The sequence below is a fragment of the Loxodonta africana genome, chromosome 2, assembly GCF_030014295.1.
Source record: "Loxodonta africana isolate mLoxAfr1 chromosome 2, mLoxAfr1.hap2, whole genome shotgun sequence".
NCBI classification, from domain to species: Eukaryota; Metazoa; Chordata; class Mammalia; order Proboscidea; family Elephantidae; genus Loxodonta; species Loxodonta africana.
The window spans coordinates 106,205,892-106,228,892 of record NC_087343.1 but is presented as its reverse complement, the minus strand read 5'-3'; the positions used below and the strand labels follow the sequence as shown (position 1 = coordinate 106,228,892).

Genomic DNA, 23,001 nt, shown 5'->3' with positions numbered 1-23,001 from the left:
TTACCAATATTCATCTTTTTTAAAGAACCAACTTTTGATCTTTTTTTTTCTTCTGTTTTCGGTTTCATGGATTTCTTCTACTTGCTTTTAGTTTAATTTGCTCTTTGGTTTCTTAAAGTGGAAGTTTAAATAATTGCTTTGAGACTTTTCTTTTCTCATGTTATCATTTTTAATGGTATAAATTTTCCTCTAAGTGCTGCTTTACCTGACTGTCACAAATTTTTTGTATATAATGTTATCATTTTTATTTACTTCAGAATAATTCATAATTTCATTTTTGACTTCCTTTTTGACCCAAAGTTTTTTAGAAGTGTATTGATAATTTCCAGATATTTGGGAGAGTTTCCAAGTATCTTTGTTTTCAATTTCTAGTTTAATTCTGTTATGGCTTAAGAGCATACTTTGTATGATTTGGTTTTTTAAACATTTATTGATACTTATTTTAATGCCCAAATGAATAAAACAACAGTAATGGTACCATGCCAAGCTATGCTGGAGTCTGCAGCAAAAGGAAAAATCGACAATACTAGATTTTTGTTTTTTGGGGGGGATTAATTTTGGTTTTTTTTAATATTATAAAGGATTGTCTTGATAACTTGAGTTTTTTAGCATCTCCTTAAATTTTGAGCCTGATAGAAATGAAACACTTTCCTCACTCTGCTCCTGGTCCTACTGCTCCTTGCCCAGGAGTAGAGAATCCCACCCCCCTCTGTTTTCTTTTCCTACAACCATATTTGGTCGTCTTCTGTACCCTCAGTTCAGTAGGTGAGAAGGGTCTGGCAGGGCATCCTGCCTATGCTCACAAAGTTCACTGCTCCCTTTCTCCAGGCCTTTACCATGGAGGAAAGCTTTCTCCAATCTCTTGCTCTGCTCCCAGTCTTTCTCATGAGCACCAGGTGGAGATTTTTGGAGAAGAGCCTAAGAATGGGCACAAATTCCCCGTGTGTCTTGGCTCCAGGGATCCTATACTCTCATATTATCCCACACTTAGCCTTTACCAAATTTTACCTGAATTCCTCTTACCGGCTTGTGTGGCACTTGATGGGCTACCACTTGTACTCTGCACAGGTGAGCCACTGTTCAGGTCCTATCTCTCCATGCAGGCTCCTGTCTTTCCTAATATTTTAGACTACTTGGTTACTTCATGATTGTGACTCTCGTGCATTTAAGAAAAGTTGTGACTTTGTAGGTTTATCCAATTTTTTCTTGTTGTTAAGGTGGGATTAATCTCCTTCCAGCTTTATACATCCCAACAGAAGTAGAACCAAAGAATGTGTGTTTGACCTGGAAGTGACTATATATGTAGTTTTTTTAGTTAATGTTTGTTTATTTCTGCATTTCCCAAAATGGTTTCCTTTTGTTGTGCATGGGAAACACAGCATTATATTAGATCTTGAGAAAGGATGAAAGAAAGGTAGAAACAGTAAAAACTAAATACCATCCTTGGCTTCAATTAGCTTCCAGCATAGTAGGGTTGCGAACATGTACTAAGACCTTGGGGAAACCTCAGAGAGTTACAGAAAATAGGTTTTTCGATGTTATCCAGTAAAGAACTAATGGATGTTGCAAATAGGCTTTTATGTGGGTTCAACTGGTATTTTTTTGTTTCCAGTTTCTGATCAGCCTGATTGGAATACTAATAAGTGGATATTTAGAAGGAGAACAGAAAGAAAATGGCACATAGCCTGTCCACCCAGAGATACCACTAGTAATAATATTACTATGGTATTCATTATTCCCATCTTTTTTTATGCATATCATTTACTAAATTAAATTGAACTCGTTATTTTATAACTTTATTTTCCCCCTTTGACAAATATATCATGAATGTTATTTATTCTAGAAGAGCATATTTGATGGCTTCTCAGTGTTTGTATAGATTATCCAGCTCTTTTTTTTTTTTTTTGAGAGAGACATGAACATTTTTTTTTATGGTATAATCAACTGTTAGTGTTCTTTCACATGTCTGATCTTCTTAGGGAAAAAGCCTGTGCCTAGAAGTGATGTTGCTAGGCCAGATGCCAAGTGCACTCTCCCAGTTTACATACTCCATCAGAGGTGAATGAGTGGCCATTTTTCTGTACCATTACCAATACTAACTATTATTGCTTAGCTAGTCTTTGCCAACTTGATGGATAAAAAGTAATTGAACCTGATTATTATCTTAATTTATATGTTTTTTGAATTACCAGGGAAACTGTAAAACTTTCATGATGTTTGTCATTTGATTAATTGCTTCAGTAGTAATCTTTCTCATTTTTACAAAAGGCTGTTTTTTTCTGATTTATAAGAGTACGTTAAATATTTAATTCTATTAATTACCCCTTGTCATTACTATGTCATTTTTCTCTGTTTTGTTTGCTTTTTAATTTTGTTTATAGAATATTTTGATATATAGAATAATTTTTAATTTGCTAATTCTGTTTTCATAGTGTTCTTTGCTTTTGTGTTAGAAATACTTTCTTTGCCCTAATATTGTGTAAATCTTTTATTTTTCAAATTCCAGATCAGTTTCAATGGAAGTGAAGGGAGACGCAGTAGAAGTAGGAGATACTCTGGATCTGATAGTGATTCAATCTCAGAAAGGAAAAGACCAAAGAAACGTGGAAGACCAAGGACTATCCCTCGGGAGAATATTAAAGGATTTAGTGATGCTGAAATTAGGCGGTAAGATATGACTTAAGACCATTTTCCTTCAACTTTTCTTTTTTTAGAGGGTGAAACTTAAATATAAAATTTCTATCATTTTCAAAGATCAAGATAAAAGTTTTAGAGGAGGCAAATATATGATATTTCAGTAGGAATTTGTGTGATTCTGCTTTTGGTTATTCATAATAACCCTGAAAAAACAAGTTTGGCATCTAACCTTTCCATGTTAATTATTTATTCATAATTTAGACTGGTGAATTTTATTTTTGGTTTTATTATGTGGTTCAGAATAATTGCCCTTTTGAATAGCGAAGATATATTTTGATACTTTAGGTTTTATGTAGTGAAAAATTCTCATGCATTTATGAATCTCACATGTAACTGTTTATGTGGGAATAATTTAGTTTCATGTTTTCCTAGTTTCTTAACACTGAGTTGATTTGCTTTTTGAAAGTAACCATGTTGAAAGAATTTCTGATATATCCAAGTAGGAATCGAGGTAAGATTGACCATGCAGGGTAAATTTGAAATATCTTCTCAAAATATATTTGTTTATATACATTTCTTTAAGGGGAATGGGATGACAGTCTTGCTTTTGTTTATGTAATATTTCACATGTGAAATTTGTGAAAAGGTTATTCATTTTTGTATTTTAAAAGTTTGATGTTTCTTTAAAGCCATTGTAACTCTTTTCTTTTAAATCATAGACTTGACTGATAAAGTTCTTTCTCATTCTTTCTACCAGTTAACTACATAACATTGTTAGCTTTTGTTAAGGTTGCTTTTTATGACTACCTGAGTTGCTGGACTCTGTCTTTAGTTGAAGAGGCATTTCAACTTCTACTTTTCCTGGATATTTTTCCTCATCCATCAACTGCTTAGGTAGCTTTGTTCTTAAGTAAAACTTTTATTTTCCCCTTTTGCCATACTACCACGCATCTGATTAAAGCTATTCAGTAAACCTTGATCTATACTTGGAATGTGAGGAGGTGTCATATGATTGACAATTATTCTGGAGACACTTCCTATGGTAACTTTGGACTTTTTTTTTTTTTTTTTGTCTTGTGGAAATAATTTCTGAAATAAAATTTAGCATCTATTGTTTTATTTATGTTGGTTTCTGAACTTAGCATCATGCTGGGTGTTAAAATAGCCTAATGTTATTTGTCATATCTTAATGTTTTAACATTTTTGCTTTTAGCAGTTTATTCGTTTTTGTTAGTACAGTGACTTGAATGAATTTGTACACAAATAAGTATTCTTTTATTTCTGTATACATTATAAATACCCATATTTTTTTAGCAGCTAGTGAAGCCTATATTTAAAACAAAATTGTTTCCTGTTAGGTTTATCAAGAGTTACAAGAAGTTTGGTGGCCCTCTGGAAAGGTAAATTCATTTGTCATTCTCATAGAATTACAGGATGTGTTATATGCTCTCTGCTTTATTTATTTATTCTAACATTCAGTTGAGCTGCTTTGTTAAATGCTTTCAGCGGGCATTTACAACATTAATCTATAGAAAGCCAGTTTCACATTGATATTTTAAAAAGATTTTGTGCTATCCTTAGTTCTTTTTAGTCATTAAGATTTTCTTATCCCCTATAAATTGTCAGTAAAACACTATATTTAATTTGCACTTTAATAAGACACTTTCACATGTTTTATCTCATTCATCACAAACTTACAAAATAGCATGAGCAGATTCATCCTTTAAGGCCATGTTACCAGAACTCTAGTCTCCTTACTTCAAGGTCAGTTCTGTTTTCCCTAATTAGGGAAATTTCCCTAGTTACAGGTTTATTTTATATAAATTGTATTGTGATTCAAGTTGTTAAGACAAGTTTTTTTTTTGAAGTTATATGTTCACCCCAATTAGGGTTGGTTACTTGAATACTCTTTCTCCTTTGTTGTGGCCAAACCACTGTCTGAATATAGAGCAACATAGACCCAGATTAGTTTAATTCTGTTTTTTTTTTTCCCCCTCAAAAATATAAATAAATAAAACTCTTAAAATAGGGAAATTTTCAGTTTTATTTTGAAATGACTTAATGAAACACAATGAAATCTTGCCATAGTATTTTAGATGAGGAAGAAATGACTTGAATATTAATCATTGTACATTTTATCTATTCAATTCATAGTAATAAAAAATTAATAGATCTTTACTCTTATATTATCCTTTTCATTTCTAATTATCCTGAACTTTTAACTACTTTTTGATAGTAAGATTTGATGAGTTATGAAAAGCTTTTGTAGAATTGGCATGTCATATTCAAATTTGAAGCACACCAACTGACAATAATGAATTGGTTAACTTTTTTTTAATCCTCGAATGTATAAATGGATGATTTCTTTACTACATCTTCCTATTTTTTATGTATTTGATGCCAGTTTTGTGAACTAGAACTTGAGGATATACAGTATATAGTGACTTTTCGAGCTTGAGATAGAGGAAAGCTTAATCTATCTTAAATTGCACAGCTTATCTGTTATTTACCTGAAAATTGAATTATTTCATTACAGATTAGATGCAATTGCTCGAGATGCTGAACTAGTTGATAAGTCAGAGACAGACCTCAGACGCCTGGGAGAATTGGTACATAATGGTTGCATTAAAGCTTTAAAGGATAGTTCTTCAGGGACGGAACGAACAGGTAATATATTAAAATGTGACTTAAGTTATTAGAGAGTGGTTTAAAGAGAGATAAATATAAGTTTCAGAATAACACTTTCCTTGAGTTGCTGTTGTTATTTGCCCTTAAGTCAGTTCCAACTCATGTTGACCCCATGTGTGCAGAGTAGAATGGCTCCCTTGGAATTTTTTTGGCTATAATCTTAACGGAAGCAGATTGCCAGGCCTTTTCTTCCCTGGTACTACTAGGTGGATTTGATCCACTAACCTTTAGATTAGCAGTCAAGCACAAAACAAATTGATCCACTTAGGGACCTCTTCGTTGAGTTAGATAGGTATTATATCTTCAGTTACTTATTGATCTCGTCCCAAAAGATGCTTTACAAAACAAAGCAAGGCCATTCCTGGGAAATAGAGAACAGAATTGTATTATTAAAGGCAGTAGTATCTATTGTTACGAGTCCTTGGAATATACTGGTTGGGAGGTAACTTCAGGAATTACTGCTAACAGAACTACATTTTTAGTATAGATTACTGGAAGAAGATAATGTAAATGTACAAATTATTTCATTGTGCTTATTTCACAATTCGCCTACCTAAATGAAAATATTTAGATAAGATTTATAATCAGATACACTGAAAAAAAAAAAAGTATTTTAACTTATTTAGAGGCTGATGATATTACTAGATTCATCTTATGTAATTGATAGAACACTTAATTACATGAAATAACTTTTCGTGACTTCAGATCTCCTAGATTATAATCACTAGTATGTACTGGAAAATCTTTCAGTGAAATTTAAAGTTTGCCAGTAAGCCTCCCCTTAATATAAATAATTAAAAAATATATATGTATATAAATAATTAATACTTATTAATTTAAATAATACTTTAGTATAAGTAATAACGAATTGCTTTGTGTTTTCTAGAATTAATATATCTTATACTTGGTAATATTCTTTTTTAAAAAAATTTAAGGCGGTAGGCTCGGAAAAGTGAAGGGTCCAACATTCCGAATATCAGGAGTACAGGTGAACGCGAAGCTAGTCATCTCCCATGAAGAAGAGTTAATACCATTGCACAAGTCCATTCCTTCAGATCCAGAGGAAAGAAAGCAGTGAGTTTTTTAGTTTCTCCAGTGTAAAACTTTTTTGTTGTTAAATAGTTTGTGAATGTAAATGTGCGTTAAAAAAATTTTTTTTTTACTTTTTTATGATGCCATTAGCTAGTTTGAAGCAGATGTTTTTAAAAACTAAATAAAGCATAGTATTTTGAAGTTCTAATGACTCAAATGTGTTTTCCAAAATTAGTTTTTAATAAGGTAACTATAAACATAACTTGACAGTGGTTATTAACTTTAATAGGTATACTATCCCATGCCATACAAAGGCAGCTCATTTTGATATAGACTGGGGCAAAGAAGATGATTCCAATTTGTTAATTGGTATATACGAATATGGATATGGAAGCTGGGAAATGATTAAAATGGATCCTGACCTCAGTTTAACACACAAGGTACTTTTATATTTTTTTGTTCTGTTGACCACTGACATTGAGTTTAATTTAACCTAATTTTTGCTTTTAAATTATGGTGGAGATAAACTCTGGGAGTCAGGCAACCATGACTCTAGCTAGCCGTGTGACCTTGGCTTCTTTGGAAGCTGGTTTTCATGAAGGGATTGAATTTAAATCATCTCTGAGAATCACTTTACCTCTAAAATTATATTTTTATTATTAAGGCATAGATTTTTTTTTATAATTTTTTTTAATATCAAACAATGTTTAGAATTTTTGGTGGTTTTGATGCTATTATGCTAGTTAAAATTATTTCTTGGCCTAAAATGGAAAAAACATTGACAGCATTTTATTATCATTTTAATTATTTATTTTTTATATTTTTACGTCTTCACTTGACAGAGTGGGAACCCATAGATGCTTTGTCATTTGCTACTGTGAAGCTGTCTTAGGATTCTCTATAGAAACAGAGCCACTGAGACATATACATATATGGAGAGAGGGAAAAATTTACTTCAAGGGCTTAGTTCACACAATTGTGGGGACTGGCAAGTCCAAAATCTATAGGTCAGATGAAAAGAGACTTCTGTTCTGGCCATCTACTTCCAAAGAATCAACCATTGAAAACCTGTGGAGTGTAGTTCTACTCTGACACATACGGGGTCACCGTGAGCTGAAATCAGCTTGACAACAACTGGTTTTTTGTGGTTCTCATCGTTTTTAAAATGGAATATACTGTTACTGAGAGAGGGAGGGAATCCAAAAGTATTTTAACAGTTAATAACATAGGATAATATTAAAACCAAAACCAAACCTACTGCCATCAAGTCAATTCTGACTCAGCGATGCTTTAGGACAGAGTAGAACTGCCTCATAGGGTTTCTAAGGCCGTAAATCTTTACAGAAACAGACTGCCACGTGTTTCTCCATGGAGTGGCTAGTGAATTCCAACTGTTTACCTTTTGGTTAGCAGCCGAGCACTTAACCACTGTTCTACCAGGGCTCCTTTGGATGATGTTAGTGGTTGTATATTTGAAAGAAATTTGTAACCTCACACTTCCAGTTCTCATTTTGAAAGGTAATAAGGATTTTTTTTTTTAATTAACTTTTATTAAGCTTCAAGTGAACGTTTACAAATCCAATCAGTCTGTCACATATAAGTTTACATACATCTTACTCCCTACTCCCACTTGCTCTCCCCCTATTGAGTCAGCCCTTTCAGTCTCTCCTTTCGTGACAATTTTGCCAGCTTCCCTCTCTCTCTATCCTCCCATCCCCTCTCCAGACAAGAGTTGCCAACACACTGTCAAGTGTCCACCTGATTTAATTAGCTCACTCTTCATCAGCATCTCTCTCCCCCCCGCTGACCAGTCCCTTTCGTGTTTGATGAGTTGTCTTCGGGGATGGTTCCTGTCCTGTGCCAACAGAAGGTCTGGGGAGCATTGCCGCCGGGATTCCTCTAGTCTCAGTCAGACCATTAAGTATGGTCTTTTTATGAGAATTTGGGGTCTGCATCCCACTGATCTACTGCTCCCTCAGGAGTTCTCTGTTGTGCTCCCTGTCAGGGCAGTCATCGATTGTGGCCGGGCACCAGCTAGTTCTTCTGGTCTCAGGATGATGTAGGTCTCTGGTTCATGTGGCCCTTTCTGTCTTTTGGGCTCTTAGTTGTCATGTGACCTTGGTGTTCTTCATTTTCCTTTGCTCCAGGTGGGTTGAGACCAATTCTTGCATCTTAGATGGCCGCTTGTTAGCATTTAAGACCCCAGACGCCACATTTCAAAGTGGAATGCAGAATGTTTTCATAATAGAATTATTTTGCCAATTGACTTAGAAGTCCCCTCAAACCATGTTCCCCAGACCCCCGCCCCTGCTCCGCTGACCTTTGAAGCATTCATTTTATCCCGGAAACTTCTTTGCTTTTGGTCCAGTCCAATTGAGCTGACCTTCCATGTATTGAGTGTTGTCTTTCCCTTCACCCAAAGCAGTTCGTATCTACTGATTAATCAATAAAAAACCCTCTCCCTCCCTCCCTCCCTCCCCCCTTCGTAACCGCAAAAGTATGTGTTCTCAGTTTTTACTATTTCTCAAGATCTTATAATAGTGGTCTTATACAATATTTGTCCTTTTGCCTCTGACTCATTTCGCTCAGCATAATGCCTTCCAGGTTCCTCCATGTTATGAAATGTTTCACAGATTCGTCACTGTTCTTTATCGATGTGTAGTATTCCATTGTGTGAATATACCACAATTTATTTACCCATTCATCCGTTGATGGACACCTTGGTTGCTTCCAGCTTTTTGCTATTGTAAACAGAGCTGCAATAAACATGGGTGTGCATATATCTGTTTGTGTGAAGGCTCTTGTATCTCTAGGGTATATTCCGAGGAGTGGGATTTCTGGGTTGTATGGTAGTTCTATTTCTAACTGTTTAAGATAACGCCAGATAGATTTCCAAAGTGGTTGTACCATTTTACATTCCCACCAGCAGTGTGTAAGAGTTCCAGTCTCTCGGCAGCCTCTCCAACATTTATTATTTTGTGTTTTTTGGGTTAATGCCAGCCTTGTTGGTGTGAGATGGAATCTCATCGTAGTTTTAATTTGCATTTCTCTAATGGCTAATGATCGGGAGCATTTTCTCATGTATCTGTTGGCTGCCTGAATATCTTCTTTAGTGAAATGTGTGTTCATATCCTTTGCCCACTTCTTGATTGGGTTGTTTGTCTTTTTGTGGTTGAGTTTTGACAGAATCATGTAGATTTTAGAGATCAGGCGCTGGTCTGAGATGTCCTAGCTGAAAATTCTCTCCCAGTCTGTAGGTGGTCTTTTTACTCTGTTGGTGGAGTCTTTAGATGAGCATAGGTGTTTGATTTTTAGGAGCTCCCAGTTATCTGGTTTCTCTTCGTCATTTTTGGTAATGTTTTGTATTCTGTTTTTGCCTTGTATTAGGGCTCCTAGGGTTGTCCCTATTTTTTCTTCCATGATCTTTATCGTTTTAGTCTTTATGTTTAGGTCTTTGATCCACTTGGAGTTAGTTTTTGTGCATGGTGTGAGGTATGGGTCCTGTTTCATTCTTTTGCAAATGGATATCCAGTTATGCCAGCACCATTTGTTAAAAACACTATCTTTTCCCCAATTAACTGACACTGGTCCTTTGTCAAATATCAGCTGCTCATCCGTGGATGGATTTATATCTGAGTTCTCAATTCTGTTCCATTGGTCTATGTGCCTGTTGTTGTACCAGTACCAGGCTGTTTTGACTACTGTGGCTGTATAATAGGTTCTGAAATTAGGTAGAGTGAGGCCTCCCACTTTCTTCTTCTTTTTCAGTAATGCTTTGCTTATCCGGGGCTTCTTTCCCTTCCATATGAAATTGGTGATTTGTTTCTCTATCCCCTTAAAATATCACATTGGAATTTGGATCGGAAGTGCGTTATATGTATAGGTGGCTTTTGGTAGAATAGACGTTTTTACTATGTTAAGTCTTCCTATCCATGAGCAAGGTATGTTTTTCCACTTAAGTATGTCCTTTTGAATTTCTTGTAGTAGAGCTTTGTAGTTTTCTTTGTATAGGTCTTTTACATCCTTGGTAAGATTTATTCCTAAGTATTTTGTCTTCTTGGGGGCTACTGTGAATGGTATTGATTTGGTTATTTCCTCTTTGGTGTTCTTTTTGTTGATGTAGAGGAATCCAGGTGATTTTTGTATGTTTATTTTATAACCTGAGACTCTGCCAAACTCTTCTATTAGTTTCAGTAGTTTTCTGGAGGATTCCTTAGGGTTTTCTGTGTATATGATCATGTCATCTGCAAATAGTGATAACTTTACTTCCTCCTTGTCAATCCGGATACCCTTAATTTCTTTGTCTAGCCTAATTGCCCTGGCTAGGACTTCAAGTACGATGTTGAATAAGAGCGGTGATAAAGGGCATCCTTGTCTGGTTCCCGTTCTCAAGGGAAATGCTTTCAGGTTCTCTCCATTTAGAGTGATATTGGCTGTTGGCTTTGTATACATGCCCTTTATTATGTTGAGGAATTTTCCTTCAATTCCTATTTGGGTAAGAGTTTTTATCATAAATGGGTGTTAGACTTTGTCAAATGCCTTTTCTGCATCAATTGATAAGATCATGTGGTTTTTATCTTTTGTTTTATTTATGTGATGGATTACATTAATGGTTTTTCTGATATTAAACCAGCCTTGCATACCTGGTATAAATCCCACTTGATCATGGTGAATTATTTTTTTGATGTGTTGTTGGATTCTGTTGGTTAGAATTTTGTTGAGGATTTTTGCATCTATGTTCATGAGGGATATAGGTCTATAATTTTCTTTTTTTGTAATGTCTTTACCTGGTTTTGTTATCAGGGAGATGGTGGCTTCCTAGAATGAGTTGGGTAGTATTCCGTGATTTTCTATGCTTTGAAATACCTTCAGTAGTAGTGGTGTTAACTTCTCTGAAAGTTTGATAGAACTCTGCAGTGAAGCCGTCCGGGCCAGGGCTTTTTTTTTGTTGAAAGTTTTTTGATTACTGTTTCAATCTCTTTTTTTGTTATGGGTCTATTTAGTTGTTCTACTTCTGAATGTGTTAGTTTAGGTAGGTAGTGTTTTTCCAAGAATTCATCCATTTCTTTTAGGTTTTCAAATTTGTTAGAGTACAATTTTTCGTAGTAATCTGAAATGATTCTTTTAATTTCATTTGGTTCTGTTGTGATGTGGTCCTTCTCGTCTCTTATTCGGGTTATTTGTTTCCTTTCCTGTATTTCTTTAGTCAGTCTAGCCAATGGTTTATCAATTTTGTTAATTTTTTCAAAGAACCAGCTTTTGGCTTTGTTAATTCTTTCAGTTGTTTTTCTGTTCTCTAACTCATTTAGTTCAGCTCTAATTTTTATTATTTGTTTTCTTCTGGTGCCTGATGGGTTCTTTTGTTGCTCACTTTCTATTTGTTCAAGTTGTAGGGACAGTTCTCTGCTTTTGGCTCTTTCTTCTTTTTGTATGTGTGCATTTATCGATATAAATTGGCCTCTGAGCACTGCTTTTGCTGTGTCCCAGAGGTTTTGATAGGAAGTATTTTCATTCTCGTTGCATTCTATGAATTTCCTTATTCCCTTCTTGATGTCTTCTATAACCCAGTCTTTTTTCAGGAGGGTATAATTCATTTTCCAGGTATTTGATTTCTTTTCCCTAGTTTTTCTGTTATTGATTTCTAGTTTTATTGCCTTGTGGTCTGAGAAAATGCTTTGTAATATTTCGATGTTTTGGACTCTGCAAAGGTTTGTTTTATGACCTAATATGTGGTCTATTCTAGAGAATGTTCCATGTGCGCTAGAAAAAAAAGTATAAGAGAGTTCTGTATAAGTCAATGAAGTCAAGTTGGTTGATTGTTGTAAGTAGGTCTTCCGTGTCTCTATTGAGCTTCTTACTGGATGTCCTGTCCTTCTCCGAAAGTGGTGTGTTGAAGTCTCCTACTATAATTGTGGAGGTGTCTATATCACTTTTCAATTCTGTTAAAATTTGATTTATGTATCTTGTAGCCCTGTCATTGGGTGCATAAATATTTAATATGGTTATGTCTTCCTGATCAGTTGTCCCTTTTATCATTATGTAGTGTCCTTCTTTATCCTTTGTGGTGGATTTAAGTCTAAAGTCTATTTTGTCAAATTAATATTGCTACTCCTCTTCTTTTTTGCTTATTGTTTGCTTGATATATTTTTTTCCATCCTTTGAGTTTTAGTTTGTTTGTGTCTCTAAGTCTAAGGTGTGTCTCTCGTAGGCAGCATATAGATGGATCGCGTTTCTTTATCCAGTCTGTGACTCTCTGTCTCTTTATTGGTGCATTTAGTCCATTTACATTCAGCGTAATTATAGATAAATAAGTTTTTAGTGCTGTCATTTTGATGCCTTTTCATGTGTGTTGTTGGCCATTTCATTTTTCCACATACTTTTTTGTGCTGAGACATTTTTCTTAGTAAATTGTGAGATCCTCATTTTCATATTGTTTGACTTTATGTTAGTTGAGTCGTTACGTTTTTCTTGGCTTTTATCTTGAGTTATGGAGTTGTTATACCTTTTTGTGGTTACCTTATTATTTACCCCTATTTTTCTAAGTAAAAGCCTAACTTGTATCATTCTATATCGCCTTGTATCACTCTCCATCTGGCAGTTCAATGCCTCCTGTAGTTAGTCCCTCTTTTTGATTATTGTGATCTTTTACCTGTTGACTTCCATGATTCCCTGTTATGTGTATTATTTTATTTGTTTATTTATTTTAATTAATCTTAATTTGTTTTTGTGATTTCCCTATTTGAGTTGATATCAGGACGTTCTGTTTTGTGACCTTGTATTGTGGTGGTACCTGATATTATTGATTTTCTGACCAAACAATATCCTTTAGTATTTCTTGTAGCTTTGGTTCGGTTTTTGTAAATTCTCTAAACTTGTGTTTATCTGTAAATATCTTAATTTCGCCTTCATATTTCAGAGAGAGTTTTGCTGGATATATGATCCTTGACTGGCAGTTTTTCTCCTTCAGTGTTCTGTATATGTCATCCCATTCCCTTTTTGCCTGCATGGTTTCTGCTGAGTAGTCTGAACTTATTCTTATTGATTCTCCCTTGAAGGAAACCTTTCTTTTCTCCCTGGCTGCTTTTAAAATTTTCTCTTTATCTTTGGTTTTGGCAAGTTTGATGATAATATGTCTTGGTGTTTTTCTTTTTGGATCAATCTTAAATGGGGTTCGATGAGCATCTTGGATAGATATCCTTTCGTCTTTCATGATGTCAGGGAAGTTTTCTGTCAGGAGTTCTTCAACTATTTTCTCTGTGTTTTCTGTCCCCCCTCCCTGTTCTGGGACTCCAATCACTCGCAAGTTATCCTTCTTGATAGAGTCCCACATGATTCTTGGGGTTTCTTCATTTTTTTCAATTCTTTTATCTGATTTTTTTTCAGCTATGTTCGTGTTGATTCCCTGGTCCTCCAGATGTCCCAGTCTGCATTCTAATTGCTCGAGTCTGCTCCTCTGACTTCCTATTGCATTGTCTAATTCTGTGATTTTATTGTTAATCTTTTGGATTTCTACATGTCTCTCTATGGATTCTTGCAACTTATTAATTTTTCCACTATGTTCTTGAATAATCTTTTTGAGTTCTTCAACAGTTTTATCAGTGTGTTCCTTGGCTTTTTCTGCAGTTTGCCTTATTTCGTTTGTGATGTCTTGAAGCATTCTGTAAATTAGTTTTTTATATTCTGTATCTGATAATTCCAGGATTGTATCTTCATTTGGGAAAGATTTTGATTCTTTTGTTTGGGGGGTTGGAGAAGCTGTCATGATCTGCTTCTTTATGTGGTTTGATATGGACTGCTGTCTCCGAGCCATCACTGGGAAACTAGTTTTTCCAGAAAATTCCGCTAAAAAAAAATGCAGTCAGATCCCTATCAGAGTTCTCCCTCTGGCTCAGGCTATTCGGATGTTAATGAAGCCACCTGACTGGTGCGCTGGCTCCAGGCTCTGAAAACAATCGCTGCCTCCCCGTATTTGTTCGTTTTCCGTCTCTAAATCTGTGTTTGTTGTTCAGAGTTCGTAGATTGTTATGTATGTGATCGATTCACTTGTTTTTCCGAGTCTTTGGTGCAAGAGGGATCCGCGGTAGCGTCCACCTAGTCCACCATATTGGCCCCGCCTCCGGATTTTTTTAATAGTTGTTTACAATTCATTCCTAGAAAAACTAGATTTGTGGTTATGGTATAGGGATTTTAAAAAATTATTTTTCGCTGTGATTTGTTTACTCATATAAATTTTTCAAGTTGTTACTTGTGAGTGAATTCTGTATTTTTGAATGGCTATTCATTTTTAGCGAATACATTTTTCATGTTATGAATAACAGACTGAAAAAATTGATTTTCAGATTCTCCCAGATGATCCTGATAAAAAACCACAAGCAAAGCAGTTGCAGACACGCGCAGACTACCTCATCAAATTACTTAGTAAAGATCTTGCAAGAAAAGAAGCTCAGAGACTTTCTGGCACAGTAAGTTAGAATCCAGATATTTGAGATCTGTTTACTTTTCAGTAAAATAAATCTAGTGTATTGAATACCCTAGATGTATGTAGTTAGCATGAGCTTATAAGTGTATTTCTCTGTAATTTTGTAGTTTTATTTGAATATAGTAATAGGAAATTATCTGGACATACGTGTTAAAACTAGCGAGTCCTATCTATCAGAAGTGAAATCTTATACTTTTCATAAATCTTTCAGAAGTTATTTCTAGTATTTGGACAGGGAATGGGAGAAATTTGATATTTAGAGAGTGCAGTACTTTTTTGAGAGATCAAACCTGCATTAATGTTTTATTTGGAGGCATTGGAGAGCTTAAGACCAACGTCAAAGGTCACTGAGCTTAATTATAAGGGACTCCAAAAATGCAGGAAAAAGACACTAAAAGGGAGGTCATGGGAAACTAAAGCTACCTTGAAAGTTTGCCTGTAATCGTAATGTCAGTAACTATGTATGTACCACTAGGTTAAATATTTAAGTATTTAAAAAAATTAAATACTATCTCTGATAGTATTGTATTTATTTAGAGGTAATATTAACCTGGGAGGATGGAAATTTTATTTCTATTTCTATGTAATCCTCTATTAAAGGAATAATTAATTATAGTTGGTTAATATCATTCACATTAATACTGTATTTGATTCATTACATTACATCAACTTTGTATGTTTTCCTAAGGTTGGTGCAGTTTATTACCGACAGCCTAAGGAGTGGGTAAAAATAGGAGTTCTTCTAGATTTTTAGGTTTAGTATTGATGAAATTTTTAATGGACTCAATAGAATTGGTTAAAACAAACAATTATTTTTAGGGAGGTTCAAAGAGAAGAAAAGCAAGAGCTAAGAAGAATAAAGCAATGAAGTCTATAAAAGTGAAAGAAGAAATAAAGAGTGATTCTTCCCCCCTGCCCTCAGAAAAGTCTGATGACGATGACGATAAGGTATGAATGGGTTTTAGGAAAACAGCCTTTCCTATGGAAAGGGAACGTGACATGTTTTAGTAATTACTTTACATTTAAAACTTGAACTAAGGCCTAAAGTTTACTTTTAGGTAGCGAAGTTCTTTATGACTCATTATATAGTCTCATTTATACAACAGAATTTTACCTATTCAGTAGGAGTATTATATATCTCTAGAGGGATAGAGCAAAGGTCCTTCCTTTTTCAAACAATTGCCAATTGAGTGAGCTTCTGTCCCCTTTAATTTTTTTAGGAGTTTTGAATGGGACTGGCTTACCTTAATTTATAGGAAGGTAAGCATTAAATGGATCATAATTAATGGGATTCTGAATTATTCCTTTCAGAATCCACATACATGCAATCCATGGTCATACCAAGAGAAAAAGAAATTACCACATACATGCAATCCATAGTCACACCAAGAGAAAAAAAAAATTAAGTCTGCATCAAGATTTGGTTAGTAATATATTGGCCATACTTGCACTTTTCAGAATGAGGTCACTTCTGTGAAACATCCAAATAAAAAAGTTAAAACAGAAAGAGACAGTGAAGAAAAACATCAGCCAGATGTTTGTATAAAGAAGGAACCAGAAGAAAAAAGGGAAGCAAAAGAAAAGGAGAATAAAAGAGAACTTAAAAGGGAGATAAAAGAAAAAGAGGATAAGAAAGATATAAAGGAAAAAGATTTTAAAGAAAAAAGAGAAACCAAAGTAAAAGAAGCTATGCAGAAAGAAAAAGACATAAAGGAAGAAAAGGTATGCAAATCATAATATAAAATTTAGAAAGTGAAAAATCAGCATATTTACACTTAAGGAGAACAAATTTTCAGACCAAATTAGTCTAAATAACTGAGTACTTTAACAGTATTATGGGTGTCTAAGTAGTAGAGGAGAAAAATAGTTTTGAACACTTTTAAGTGTCTTTCCGACAGGGTAACATTATAGAATAGCTTTATTTTTTGGCCTCCCCATATAAAATTAGGAAAAAAACAAAATAGTGAAGAGTATTCAGTCAGAATAAGCACTTGTAGAAAAATGAAACAAATAGTTATTTTCTACAAGTGTTAATCGTTGTCGTTGGGTTTTTTGTTGTTGTTGTTTTTGTTTTATTACGTCTTTGTCTTCAGTTGAGTGAATGCAAGTCTGATAGCAAGGAAAGATCTAAAAAAACTTCAACATCAGATACTCCAGTTCATATCACTGCGAGTGGTGAACCAGTTCCCATAGCTGAAGAATCTGAAGAGCTGGATCAGAAGACATTCAGCATTGTAAGTAGATTTTCTGATTATTGCTATTAATTCAGATAAAATTTTATTTAAATTGCAATTTCATCTTTTGGAATTTGTGGTTTAGAATTTGTAATTTGAATATGATAATACTGCATTTCCCACTGATAAAAGCAATAGTTTTAAATTTTGAAAGATGTCTTAAATTTAGAATTAACCTTAAAAAAACTTCTTAATAAGTTAAAGACTTTAAAGAGTGGGAGATATAGGGAATACTCAGAGCGAACTTATTTCTCTAGCTGTAGGGTTTTAAACTTTTGAATTCCTGGGTCTATTGTCTATATATAATAGTGCTTCTTAACTATGGTAAAGGAATAGTCCCCCTCCCTCGTCTTTCACAGACCAATATTTTTGTAAAATGACAGTAAAAATGAAAAGTGAAATTATGAAAAAATACATACAAAATACAAGTCCGGTGTTTTATTACTGGATTCAGTAGACTTAAATTTACACTCTTGTTTGCCAGCTCAACTTTTTACAGGTATACAGCCGAATATTGTTATTGCTGTCAATAAGTTGTACATCTGTAAAAAGTTGAACTGACAAAAGTTGTGTGATAGACATATTTATGTTTATAACCAAATCCCCCCCCCCCCCCAAAAAAAGTGACTGTGGAGGCTGGTTATGTACAACCAAAAATCACATGGGATTTGGTTCCTTGCTTTGGAGGTTTCGGGTCTTAGCTTCATGGGACATCACAGTTACTTGGCGTAATAACATGTTTAGTGCTTCTGTTCTACCTCCTAGTTCATTGCGTAGGGCCTGGGGTCTTAAAAGCATGCAAGCTGCCATCCAAGGTCCGACAGTTTATTTGCCTGGAGCAACAGAGGAGCAAAGAGAGTCAGGAATAGGAGGATGCTATGGAACTTGTGGCTTATTGCCCTCGAGAACAATTGCTTCCTTTGCCACAAGACTAAAACTGGATGGTGCCCAGCTCCCATTACTGAACATTTTGATCAAAGGTTCTATAGAAGAATCCTGATCAAAAGGAGAAACATGCAGAACAGAATTTCAAATTCTCATGGAATCCAGACTTCCTGGAGCTGTGGGGGTTGGATGAACCCTTGAAACTATTGCCATGAGATAATCTTTAAAATTTAAAACAAAAAAAATCCCTGAAGTCTTCCTAAAACCAAAGAATACCAACCAAAAAACCAAACCCAGTGCCGCCGAGTTGATTCCGACTCGTAGCAACCCTATAGGACAGAGTAGAACTGTCCCATAGACTTTCCAAGGAGTGCCTGGCGGATTCGAACTGCTGACCATTTGGTTAGCAGCCATAGCACTTAACCACTACACCACAAAGGGTTTCCAAAACCAAACAATAGTTTAGCTTAATTAGTAAAAAATGTCTGCCTTGAGCATTGTGCTCTTTTAAGAGCTGTCTATATGGAATCACAGTGACCATAGCAACTCAAAAGACTAGATAGAACTTTAGGGGGCAGTGAGTTTATGTTAATGAGGATGGTTGTACAACTCAAAGAATATAGTCAGTGTCAAGGAACTATACATGTAGAAACAGTTAAGATGGTGTATGTTTTGCTGTATATACTCAGCAACAAAAAAAATAAAAAAAGTTGCACTGGCAAATTGCCATAGTTTCTAAACACTCAATTTAAGTACCTATTTCATTGTGGACTGGCATAGGTCTGTGGACCACATTTTTAGTAGTACTGGTCTAAAATAGACTGGTTCTACATGTTATCATGTTTTCATATTTCTTAAAATAAAGGAGACCCTTTTTTTGCCCAAGAATATGATCTCAAACTTACTGAATATAATCAGAAACTGATAAACTTATCTTAGTTGTGAAATTATTTGTGGTATAAATTTTGAGGAAAGCTTTAGACTAGGTTGCATTGTGGGGAAGTACGTATAGTGGTTGAGAATAGTAGCTCTGAAGTCAGAATACTGCTATTAGGAAAATTAGTATGAAGATTAAATGAGTTGGTACATGTAAAGGTTTCAGAACAGTGCTTGGCATATTGGAAATGCTTGAAAATTGGTAATAGTTGTGGTAGAGGTTGTTACTGATTTCATACATGCCAGCAGACTGATGACTGAAAAGTTCAATAGTTATATAGTAGAATCTGGAAGGAGTAATAATTTTTGGGAGAACAAGCTGAATGAGATGAGACAGGTAAGAAACTACCAAAATTGAACAGCCAACAGAAAGCATAGAGACAGATAAATGATGCTAAAAATTTGAGAGGAAATTAAAGATATTTGCTTAAAAAAAAAAAGGCACCAGACCTCGCCAAATTTTAGCTTTAACTATGAAACCAAACCCACTGCTGTCAAGTCGATTTCCAGCTCACAGGATAGAACTGCCCCATAGAGTTTTCAAGGCTATAAATCTTTATGGAACCCAACTGCCACGTCTTTCTCCCGTGGAGCAGCTGGTGGATTTAAACCACTGACCTTTCAGTTAGCAGCAGTTAACGATGGTTTCTCTTAAAAAATAAATGCTGTTTGTATCAACTTAAATACATTGTCTGATGTTGACCTATCCCAATATTCCTGGAACTAAACTAATGTGCTGCTTGTGAATTTAATTATTGTTAAATTTAAGCTTGTTTTTGCATTTATATCCATAAATGAAATTTATGTAGTGTTTGCCTCTTTAGTTATGTCTTTATTTTGGCTTTGGTATAAGGTTATAGTTTTTATTACGTGAATTGGACTTCGATTGATTTTTCATGTCATTCTTTTATTAATGTGCCAGTGGAGTGTAGACAACGAAAAGGTTGTTCTATATCAACTGTTCTCTACCCCCTGATGCCCAAAATATGATAGTAGCAAAAGTCATATTAACCACTTTGTTTTGTCCCAAAAGTTTAGAAGAATAGTTTATATATCTTGCTATATTGATTTTGATAGTTTTGGCAGTATATTTTATTATATAAAAATCTTGACTTTTTCTTTAATACTTTATATTGCAGTGAATGTAAGGTATTAAATTATACTCTGAAATATTTTACTATCTTTTAATATTCTGTACATAAAAAGTTGTTAATTGTTAATTGCTGTCAAGTCCATTGTGACTTCTGGAGACCCTATGTGTGTGCAGAGAACTGCTCCACAGGGTTTAAAGCTGTGACCTTTCGGAAGCAGATCTCCACGCCTGTCTTCCAAGGTGTGTCTGGGTAGGTTTGAACTGCCAGCCTTTCAGCTAGTAGCTGAGCACTTAGCCATTTGCACCACACAGAGACTCTTTGTATAAAAAGTAACCTTTTTTTAAATACCTTTTATACCCCCCCCCCAAAAAAAGGTATAAAAAACAGTTTTTTGGAGGGATGGGGCACAAGCTAGATAAAACCCAAAGCTTTTACTTAACACAAAGACCGATAAAGTAACACTAAGTCTGATTTTAAATGATAATGAAAAGCTGTTTTTCTGACAACATCTGAAGGGGGAGGTCCTAACATTTAAGAGAAGAAAATGGTTCTTCATTGATGGAATTCTCACTTTCCATGGGGGAGACCTGGGTTTGATTCCTAGCCAGTGTACCTCAAGTGGAGCCATCACTTGTCTGTCAGTAGAGGCTTGTGTATTGCTATGATGCTGAACACGTTTCTGCAGAGCTTCCAAACTAAGATGGATTAGGAAGAAAGGCCTAGTGACCTACTGCCAAAAATCAGCCAGTGAAAACCCTTTGGAGAACAACTGTCTGATAGGCAACATTTCCTTCCTTAGTGCATGGGGTCACCATGAGTTGGGGCCAACTCAATGGCAGTTAACAACAGAAAATATTTCAGATCTGTAAGTTGGTATTTAATACTTATTTTGGCAAAGTAAATATCACTGAAAGAGGTAGATCTTGTGGAATTTAAGTATTTAACATATGTATTTATATGCTTATTTTCCCATTTAAAGTGTAAAGAAAGAATGAGGCCTGTCAAAGCAGCTTTGAAACAACTTGATAGGCCTGAGAAAGGTCTTTCAGAAAGAGAACAACTGGAACATACTAGACAGTGTTTAATAAAAATTGGAGACCATATCACGGAATGTCTGAAAGAGTATACAAATCCTGAACAAATTAAGCAGTGGCGAAAGTAAGTGATACGCTTTTCAGGAAGTGTTAAATTCTGTAACTGTGTAATTCTGTAACTATTTTCACTTATATTTTAGCATATTTTCCTATTTCTGGAGTTAAGGTAATAACATGTTAAAGAGGTAACCTGAAAGTGACTTTAGTTTTCTTTTCTTTTTAATCTTAAAGCTTTTTATTCATGAATGATTACTTATATTCATCATGATAAACTGGAATGTGATTATCTCTGCCTTTAAATAGAAATAGTGAAAGTTTTTTTATTAAAATTCAAATCGTATTTTATTTTAAAAATTCATTGCAGTTGACCAAAGTATTCTCGGTGATATATTTAGAAATTGGTGTGCCAAACAAATAGATTTATCGTTATATAAATTTAGCAGTTCGTCTTCTGGGTATATTATAAAGTCTCATAAAACTTAATACCATCAAGCGGTATAAAACGCAGATACCTGTTTATCCTTTAGAAGCAGCATCAACACAATTATCTCAGAATTGTAAATCTGAGCTGCTCTGTTAGTTTACAGACCAGCTCACTTAATGGTTAACAGACGGGATCAGAGTTAAAGCACACTACTAGACAAGAGACAAGAAAAAAGTAAAATGGGTACTCAATAGTCACTTACATCTGTATTTTGTAAGAAGCCTGCTGACTTCTTTGCTATACGCAGTGCAGCTACACATCAAAACAAGTGTAATGAAATGTTTCTAGGAGACTGATAATTTGAGGATGGTGCAGGTCCGAGTAGTGTTATTCTTTTGTACATAGAGTCACTATGAGTTGGAACCTACTTGGTGGCTCCTAACGACAATAATGATTAGACTAAGGTGAAAAAGAAATCCAATCCTTCTCTTCTTAAACGCATCCAAGATCCACTGATACCAAAGGAAAATATTTAATTGTGTATCACATATCTATTTTTTAAAAACCTTACCATTAGTATTTTAGATTTTTGTGGTTTTGAAGAGGCAGAGTGTCTACTTCACTTGCTCTCTAGATTAGAAATAAACATCTCATTGAAATTACTTAGCAACTAATACAGATAAATGCTATTTCAGATTTAGTTTATTAGGAAAGAAGGGAAAAACAAAGAAGAGAGATATATAGCCAGGAGACTTACTTCCTGTTTTGTCTGCCCCTTTCTTACCATCAAAGACTCTTAATACCTCTTCCCTTTCTCCAACTGCGCAAATTGTCTTTTTGTCTTCCCGTTTAGCTCTCATCAACCTTGACTTCATATTTCTTGGTGTTCATCCTGCCACCATTGTCTCTGGATCAGATTCCCTTAAGGGGAGAGGGGCAAATAAAAAACACTAACAGAGGCATGTTCCAGAAAGCAGATTAGCATTTGCTGTGCTCTGAATGCTGTCTCAAAGAAAGAAAGGTTATTAAAAAAAAAAAAATGCTGAAGCAAAGAATTCATTCCTCTGCATTAAAATGTATCATTAAACTGCTGAAACTTCCCTTGAAAGAACGCAGCTACATCTATTAAGTATATAAAATGAAAGAAGGTAAAAGACCTGATCCATAATTAAAAAAAAAAAAAAACCCATTGCTGTCAAGTGAATTCCAACTGATGGAAACACCATTGGACTGAGTAAAACTGTCCCATAGGGTTTCCAAGGAGCACCTAGTGGATTCGAGCTGCCAGCCTTTTGGTTAGCAGCTGAGCTCTTAACCCCATAGTGTCACCAGGGCTAGAAATCTGAAAAAGGACAAATATTGTATGATCTCACTTATATAAAAAGACACAAGAACAGGTGAATATTTGGAGAGTAAAGTTTCTTAGTGGATGCCAGGGGTGGAAGGGGGAATGGGAGGTTATTGCTTATGGATTACTGAGTTTTGGTTTACAGGGATG

The 23,001-nt window shown here is 34.8% G+C and overlaps 1 protein-coding gene across 6 annotated transcripts in view; it reads left to right on the top strand.

Moving 5' to 3' along the window:
* CHD1 (chromodomain helicase DNA binding protein 1) overlaps positions 1 to 23,001 on the top strand; it is an 89,413-nt gene that overhangs the window by 53,022 nt on the left and 13,390 nt on the right. For 5 of the 6 annotated variants that reach the window (XM_064274371.1, XM_064274375.1, XM_064274362.1 and 2 more), the window contains 10 exons: positions 2,507 to 2,667; positions 3,996 to 4,037; positions 5,174 to 5,304; positions 6,261 to 6,399; positions 6,647 to 6,797; positions 14,697 to 14,819; positions 15,656 to 15,784; positions 16,295 to 16,558; positions 16,930 to 17,070; positions 20,965 to 21,143. In XM_064274371.1, the coding sequence (XP_064130441.1) occupies positions 2,507 to 2,667; positions 3,996 to 4,037; positions 5,174 to 5,304; positions 6,261 to 6,399; positions 6,647 to 6,797; positions 14,697 to 14,819; positions 15,656 to 15,784; positions 16,295 to 16,558; positions 16,930 to 17,070; positions 20,965 to 21,143 (1,460 nt within the window). The remainder of the gene's footprint in view (positions 1 to 2,506; positions 2,668 to 3,995; positions 4,038 to 5,173; positions 5,305 to 6,260; positions 6,400 to 6,646; positions 6,798 to 14,696; positions 14,820 to 15,655; positions 15,785 to 16,294; positions 16,559 to 16,929; positions 17,071 to 20,964; positions 21,144 to 23,001) is intronic. The other variant, XM_064274378.1, reaches the window with a different exon arrangement.